This window comes from Maylandia zebra, linkage group LG5 (assembly GCF_041146795.1).
Source record: "Maylandia zebra isolate NMK-2024a linkage group LG5, Mzebra_GT3a, whole genome shotgun sequence".
In the NCBI taxonomy this organism is placed as follows: domain Eukaryota; kingdom Metazoa; phylum Chordata; class Actinopteri; order Cichliformes; family Cichlidae; genus Maylandia; species Maylandia zebra.
The window spans coordinates 11,001,724-11,010,053 of record NC_135171.1 but is presented as its reverse complement, the minus strand read 5'-3'; the positions used below and the strand labels follow the sequence as shown (position 1 = coordinate 11,010,053).

At 40.2% G+C, this 8,330-nt stretch overlaps 1 protein-coding gene across 1 annotated transcript; it reads right to left on the bottom strand.

Annotated features, from left to right (window-relative positions):
- Positions 1–356: 356 nt before the first annotated feature.
- LOC143418735 (uncharacterized) lies at positions 357–2,146 on the bottom strand. The gene is made up of 5 exons (XM_076884452.1): positions 1,962–2,146; positions 1,416–1,639; positions 1,093–1,240; positions 878–987; positions 357–644 (listed from the first exon to the last, which is right to left on the bottom strand). Exons 1-5 carry the CDS (start codon positions 2,002–2,004, stop codon positions 456–458), a joined length of 714 nt encoding a protein of 237 aa, XP_076740567.1. The 5' UTR covers positions 2,005–2,146; the 3' UTR covers positions 357–455.
- Positions 2,147–8,330: the final 6,184 nt, after the last annotated feature.

Sequence of the window (8,330 nt, the reverse complement as noted above, 5' to 3'; positions counted from 1 at the left end):
TCTGTTCCAGGAGAATCATGCCTAAAATTATACATTTCAGCAGGGTACTGTGTAACATGGCCAATATAAGAAGTGCATATTCCAGATACTCTTAACATGAATAATAACAGTATAACACACTCATGGCTGGTATCAAAAATAAATTTTGCTGAAGCTTAAAACAATCACTATTTCAAATCCTATATTACATAACATTTTAGAAGAACAAGTTCAACGACCACACAAACAAACATGTGTTTTACATTTGAACAACTTTTCTATAGAAAAAAAAACAACCTCACTGACCAACACTGAGTCTGATAAACAAGGCAGATGGAGTCTGTCATCTGAGAGACTCACTCAATGAATGACTTCCACTCACCAAGCGCCTTCCTGTAAGAGGGGGTTGAATCTCGGTCATGGATGGAGTCTTTGAGTATTTCAGTTTGCAAGACAGACAGCAGCGTGGAAATGCACTATGGATATGTGAGGTGGAGGGCATAGTAATATGCCATCAGATAGAGCAGTCCCTCATTAAGATCCTTCCGGTCAAAAGTGCTCACTGGTGTGGTTCCAACAGCTATCATGCAGTTGCCTTCAGAGACAAGCAGAACTGGACAAGCCAGGGGTCGCTGACGCAGGTAGCCTTCAGGGTCTTCTGAAGTCTACATGACAGAAAAAAAGAGGATTAGAACAAGACCGTAAGAAATACAATTTTTGAGTTGCATTACAGTTTAAAATAGATCAACTTTTTTTTGTAGGTTTTATTAACATCAACATGTTATGGGGATCTGAACTTTAAGAATATTTGACTGACTCCACAGTAAAATATATAAAATGAAAACATGAGTAACTGCAAAATTCAACAATATATACACATAGAATATTGCAGCCTTACCTTTAGGACATGGAAAAAAGCCTCACTACAGATGCCCAGCTTCTTAGGTGGTACTGTGCTGGAAGGGAAAAGCACGGGAAGGGCTCTGAACACAGCTGCTGCATGTTCCACTGGTTTGAAAAAAGAAAAATAAGACAGGGCAACACCATTAAGCATTGCAAATAATGTAATCTGCAAAGCATAAATGTAGACAAATCAAGATACTGTAGCATTACCTCCATCCAAAGTTTTTGGCGGCTTCATAACTTTCTTCATGACACCATAAAACTGCACCTTCGAGTAGAAGATTTCCCATCTATCCTTCATCTCAGAAATGTATTTCAAGTTGGATGGTTGAATAATTCTCCGCAGCTCATCAAGGACCTGAAAAATACAGACAGAAACCCAACTGAGATAGATCTGTCTAGCTCTGTATCTGGTCTTGACAATAAGTGATAACAATTTAAACATGAGGGCCAGTATTTAAGAAATTTGAAAATCATATCAAAATGTCCCCAAAGGAATAACAGGATGGCTAAAAGAAATAAGTGCTGCTTACATGGTCCAGTTCTCTGAAACAAGGATATGCCTCTAGTATCTTCACTGCTCTGTCCTGCTCCTTTATAGCATCAGAGTTAATGAATTGTCTTCTAGACTCAAACTCCAGGTTCAGCAGTTGGGTAACAGCAGCTTTGTTCGGTTTTTTGGTCTTGTATATTTCTTGAAGTGTCTTGTAGTGTCTTGCCTGGGTTTTTTGGCTGTCAAAGAAGTCAGCTGAACCAGCTAAACACACAGAGCAGAGGTGTGTAAATCATTTATTGCCACAGTAAGGCTTTATATATCTGTTATTGGTGCAAAACAATAATACAAAAATACCAAAATATTTCTGTAAATTAGATCAACAAATTAACTAACCACCTATCTTAAAATTGTTCATTAATCCTGTGAAGTTGTCACTATTAAATGGAACACAAAGATTCCAAGATAAACAGTGAAGTAGTTGTGTTCCATTGTTAGCAGAATTTTTAACAAAAAAACAAAAAGTATCGTCCAAACCACATTTACACTCAGGCTGTAATAAGAGGGTGCATTATATTATACTTACATTCTTCATCACTGCCATCCTGGTGGTGCACTGGGGTGCCCATCGATCTAACTGGTGATTTATCTAGAATAATAGTTGATGCACTGGACTCCCCACTGCTGTCACTTTTTGCAACGCTTTCATTCCCATCCTTTCTTGGCTTCTTCGCAGGAGGTTTTTTGCCCTTCCTTGGACTTTTGACATTGGAGAGTCTCTTCATTAGCTTTTTAGCAACATGCTCCTAACAGGTACAAACGGTAAAAATTAAAAGATGATAAGATACATCACTCATGATTAACACAGAGTGGTATTGAGCAAATGCTACTTACCCACTCACATAAACAAGGGTTTTTTTACTTTCTTGAAAATCGTTTTTTGCAGTGTATACATGAGAATAAACCTTGAATTATAAAATGTACCAAACCCAAGACACTATGTTCTATTTTTCTCAAACCTCACTTATAAAAGTTAGTTCTAAAATAGTTTGTTATACAACGGTTCAGTTATAAATATAATATACAATTTTATTTAATCTATAATTAAAAAAAGCATTGTGGTTATTAGGGACATGCAATCATTTTCAGCTGCCCATTCAAACAAATTTCCCTTTATTCCGTTAATATTTTTAGAAAGACAATTTCCGCCCTGTAGAAGGGCATCACATATATTATGCAGGATGCCGCAGAATAGTACATTGCCTTTCATCTTTTATCTTTGCAACCCAATTTGATTATTCACCTTATTCTTTTCCAGGAAGTCAGACTTTTCACCGTGTACACTGATGAAAATGTTTTGTGCGAAAAAAAACAAACCGTTGTTGTTCATCTGTTCTGACTGATTGTATCTCAATTAGAGCTTCAGACAGAGATGCATTTTTGTTCAAGGTGGTCAAGCTGATGATGTAATTCCATCATGGAATCTAACACTGAAAGCTTTCCAGAGCAGCCTTCACACTCTAGTTGCACCACAAGAAGTGTCAAGTCTTTGAGAGTTCTCACATCATTTGAACCTGCCAGCTGCTGACAGTTCAGACTATAAATGAATTTGTATTTCTGCACACAAAATCTCACACCTTTCTGGTGTAAAGAGAGACTTGAAAATGAAATGCATAAAGGGATTGATCCGATATCAGATATCTGAAAATATCAAATTTTCTTGCGCACTAATGACATAACAATGCCACAAAAATGCCCTAAAAAAGTCATGGTGTTTGTAATTTGAACTTAACAGCTGTCGCCAACAGTAAGCACAGAAAAGCACAGAAAACCATGGACTTAAAAAGACAGGATGCAGACAGCAAAGACCAGCTCGAAGGGACAGAGTCAGAGAATTTGGAATCAAGTGGCCTGAAGTGAAAATAGTGAGCAGGGGCCTGTGCTTCGTACCGCGCTAAGTGAGTTAGCTGGATTAGATTGTTGACGATTTCGCGTGATCCTGGATCGTTCGGTTCCCCGAAGCCCATCCGGGACTTGCTGTCATAGCAACAGAGCCGTAAGCGTAAACCTGCTCGGGAGCAGGTTTACTTTATGTAAACAGGATTAGATCGCGGCCACGCAGGTATGCCCGCGTCATTCATACGAAAGCAACAGCGATATTCCACCACTGTTTCACCATAAATAAATAACATCAATGTAACTAAAGATAATGCAGCACTTGATCCTTTTATTGATGTCACACAGATACATACAGGTCAGTCCCTAAAAAAGGGAAATGTACTATTAACATTCTATTACATGTATGTGATTATTACAGATGTAATTCATATTTCAGAGTAGTAATTGTAAATTACTTCGTGTAATCAAGATGAGAGACCACGGCTATAAAAGCGAAGGTGGATTTGGGAAGCCTGTCGCAGCCATGTCCTGTCCGTATACGCGACCAACCCATTGCGGAAGGTGCAAGATTGATAAGGAGAGTCCTCAGAATTCAGCGTATATTGCGGGACAGACAGGATCCTTTAGCTCAGCGCGACAGTGTGCTCATAGAGAGATATCGATTTTCCCGTGAGGGTATTATTCACTTAACCAACTTGTTGACGAGGGGGTGCAGGACCACCACCTGTCTTTTTTTTTGCTCTGCCCTTTTCTTGGTTGCTGTTATGAACAAACAAACAGAGTATTCCAGGGACTCTTTCCAAGAGACGACAAGCAATATAAGTGATAAATATTACCATTCTGTAGAATATTCTTATATTTCACTTTTACTTGTTCCCATGTTCTAGTGGGTCCTGTTGTGGCTCTAATGTGAAAGGGGATATAATATAACATATTATAATATAATATAATATAATGTAATATAATATTGGATAATATGGTGTGATATGATAAATCTACCCTACCGCCTACTGGTGTTGGCCAGAGGGGCCGATGGCGCAATATGGCAGCCTGGCTTCTGTCAGTCTGCCCCAGGGCAGCTGTGGCTACAACCGTAGCTGCTTCCACCAGTGTGTGAATGTGAGAGTGACTGAATAGTGGCATTGTAAAGCGCTTTGGGTGCCTTGAAAAGCGCTATATCAATCCACTCCATTATTATTGTTATTATTAAATTACTTACGAGTTTGATTTGTCAGCAACTTTCTGCCAGCCCTCTCTCCTTGCTTTTGCAGCCTTTGCAGTGTTCCCTTGCGTTTTAATTAAACTCTGAAACTCCTGAAATCCCTCACTCAAGAGTTCTTGCTCTGCTGCCGAAAAATACCGAGCGCGCTCCTTCGACATTTTCGCCGACCAATCAGCGGGTTGCCGATCAATGTTTCTACTATCGATGCGTAGCCCCTGTTGGGCCACCCAGTGATCTCACATTACTTCATCCAGCTATACTAATCGTCAACAACAGGTGTGTTCGGGGAACCGGAATAGCGAGCTCAGAGTTAGCGCGATGATTTGGTCTTGGATGTTTCATTTGATCTTGGATGTAGTAAGCGACGTACGAAGCACAGGGCCCAGGCGTTTAGAGTTAACTGAGGAGCAGATTCCAGGGTAAACAGAGCCTTGTTTTCAGGTGAGTTGACTTGGAGAGACAGGTCTGACCGACAGACACGAGAGATTCAGAACACAAGGGAGAGCCAGAGCATGAAACCCTCTGAAAGTGCTACCACTATTACTGCTGTAATGTTCTGCTGGTGAGTGGGTGGATGAGCCGGTCCTGAAAAACAGCAGGTGAGCGATTAGATGATGAGGAGCAGATGTGTCAGTCGGTAATGCAGCAGAGCTGGTAAATGGGTTAGGACCCTCAGAGGACCTCACAATCTATCCACTCACACAGTGGATAGATTGTGGATACAGAGAAAGAAAGAAATATATTTTAGTAAGAATTTAAAATACAGCCTGCAACTAAATTCCACTGTATTTAAATGAAATTCTAATGCATTTTCTTTGAAATTATGATGCAATTATATTTACCTACAAATTCTTAAAGCTGTGAACACTGGAATAAGTTTTTTTTTGTTTTTTACAGAAAAACAAAGGAATAATTGTAATATAAGTAAATTTAATCTGTAACTAAGTAATGATGAAGTCATTTTAAGTATTGCATAACTTCAGGTATTTTACAGGAATGGAGGCACACAGTACTTCAAATTACTTATACAGAATAATTTGTAATAATTTGTACATATTGCACAACTTAATGTGTTTTACAAGAAAGAAGAAATAATTAAACAGAGCAGAAATAATTGTAAGTAGTGCCTAGCTTCTGTGTGTTTTACAGGAAAGGCGATAGAGATGATACTGTAAGTAGTTTTAAATAAACAATTTTAGGTACTGTGTAAATTCTTGGTAATTTAGTGAGAAAACAAACGATATTTACTTACTCCGCACATGCGCTGTATACTCCTGAGAGCACAGGCCGTATTATAGAGTGCATTCATCTTCCCTAGTAAAATGTGTCGCTAAATATCATGTCATTGGTGTCAAACACGTTAAAATTCCATTTAATTACAGAGGAATTACATCCAAATGTGCTACCAAATGTTTTATTATATTCCCAGAATATTTCCTACTTGATTGCTTTGATCATTTTCTTAATTTCAGTATGGGATTTTTTTTTTTTTTTTTGGAAATATCACCTAAATATCTCATTATTGAATCAAGGCAGATGAGCTCTCTCTCTCGTTGTATATATAACTGGGCTCATACTGTACCTGGCCAAGTACCACTGAGGAGCTGTGAGATCAGTGTGAGTTGTGAGTCATCAGGATTGACACTGGCTATCGGCCAAGGATCGCACGTCCTTGTTTCTCACACAGCTCTGTGTGTAACACTGACAGAAAAAGTCAAAGACAGCTAAATGTGTACATGTCTACAGGGGAACAGCTGACTGACTGTCCTGATTCTCCGACGGAAGCTGCAGCCTCCGTGGCAGATGTGCCAGTCGGGCAGGCAGGATATGAATATAGACAGCTGAAGTTTTACAAAGAGGAAGTTGTGACAGTTCGCTATATTTTTGTGTCTGCGCTTAAAGGTACAATTGCACTTTACGATTTTTTGGTTTAAAATGGAACGAAGTGGAACGGCGCTATATCTTTTATGACAGATGTCCCAGGATCTGACATGGCAGCATATGACAATCCCACACAAACACAAACGTGCACACACACGCACTTCTGTCTGCTGCTAAGGTGATGTGACACTTGTAAACATATCAAACCAAAGCCTTCAATCTGTCACTCTGCTTATTGTGTGGAAAATGTGCTCAGAAAGCAAACAGTTGTTTGACAAAGCTAAATATAAGCAGCCGCACCTGTAATGTTGACGTTAGTGTCATTCATTGGAAGCGGCGGCGTTCTCTGCATGGTCGCAGTTCAATAGAAAGAAGCTAAAACGTGATCAGAGAAAGCGTGCTGTATGTTTAATAGATTAATTTATATATTTGTAGATGGAGTCATCTATGAAGCCACAGAGAATTTTTACCCCAGTATCCCGCAGGTAAAGGCAGCATTATAGACTCATGTAGATATTTTCAGAGAAAGAAGTGAAAGTCCACGGAGACTACCCACTCACTTCAAACAACTATGTCTGTGAATATGCAAGTCAAACAAAAGACTGGGAAAATAAAAATCCATCCATCTTCTTCTGCTTATCCGGGGCCAGATCACTGGGGCAGCAGCCTAAGTAGAGAAGCCACCTCCTCCAGTTTGTCCAGGGGAACACCGAGGCATTCCCAGGCCAGCTGCGAGATATAATCTCTCCAGCCTGCCCCAGGGCCTCTTCCTGACAGGATGTGCTGGGAACACCTCACCCAGGAGACGCCCAGGAAGCATCTTTGTCAGATGCCCAAAACCACCTCAACTGGCTCCTTTCGATGTGGAGGAGTAGCGGCTCTACTCTGAGCCCCTCTTAGATGGCTGAACCTCTCACCCTATCTCTAAGGGAGAGGCCAGCCACCCTTCGGGGGAAGCTCATTTTTGCTGCTTGTATCCGCGATCTTGTTCTTTTGGTCACTACCCACAGCTCGTGACCATAGGTGAGGGTAGGGGCGTAGATCGACTGGTAAATTGTGAGTCATCATGATTGCTTCGCTTTTACACTCTCTTCTCTCTCTTCACCACGATAGACCGGTACAGCGTCAGATCACTGCAGCTGCAGCACCAATTCGTCGAAAATAAAAATGAAGCAACAAAAAGAAGAAGATTTATTAAAAGTATAATTTGTTTTTTTTGTAAATATATCACCATTACTAGTTATTTTATAAAGGCTCATTTTTTAAATAAGATAAAGTTCCAAAACATGGTCCATTATTCTGATTTATTTTTGAAAATGTCCCCTTCAAGGTCACCTCACTGTGCACCTCTGGACCACGTCCTGTATGACCAGTGAAAGTGCTGTTATAAGCACTTGTGTGTCCACACCACAGATTGTAAAATTCTGGATGGAAATGGAAAAAACTCCTTGCGACTGCTAATGAGATCCAGATTTCCAGCTACAAGCAGACACCACGCAGAGGTTTTCAGCACAAAAGGCCACAAGGCACTTGTGATTGTGATATCCTTGTGATTGTCCACTCCACTTGAATGTTCTCACATGTGTGTGAAAACAGCCACTCTGAAAGCGCTACAGCTCGAGGAGGCTACTTTGAGAGGGAGATCGGCCAAACCGTAATTAGTTGTCAGCCTTTTTTTTTTTTTTTTTTTTTACCATTGGAGGCAATGCATTTGCTGAGTTTTTGCACCAGTGTGTAGTCCTGGTAGAAAATGTAACCAGGATTAAAAAAATAAAGAAAACTGCCCATATTAAAAAATGTGAATGACAGACTTAAACAAAGGAGCACTGCAATGAGCAGCTGATGCTAAGCTTTGTCCTGGCACTTGGTGGCACGCTTTGGTGTTGTTTCAGCTTCTCAACTTGTACGAGCAACCGTACCCGTCCTTTAGGAGTCGACTGCAGCAAAGCATGC

Excerpts from the sequence above, each read along its gene's own strand:
- LOC143418735 (XM_076884452.1), bottom strand. The coding sequence starts at position 2,004 with ATGGGCACCCCAGTGCACCACCAGGATGGCAGTGATGAAGAAT. Across the intron at positions 988-1,092 it reads GCCAAAAACTTTGGATGGAG|TGGAACATGCAGCAGCTGTG; the intron begins GTAATGCTACAG and ends TTTTCAAACCAG. Across the intron at positions 645-877 it reads CTTTTTTCCATGTCCTAAAG|ACTTCAGAAGACCCTGAAGG; the intron begins GTAAGGCTGCAA and ends TCTGTCATGTAG.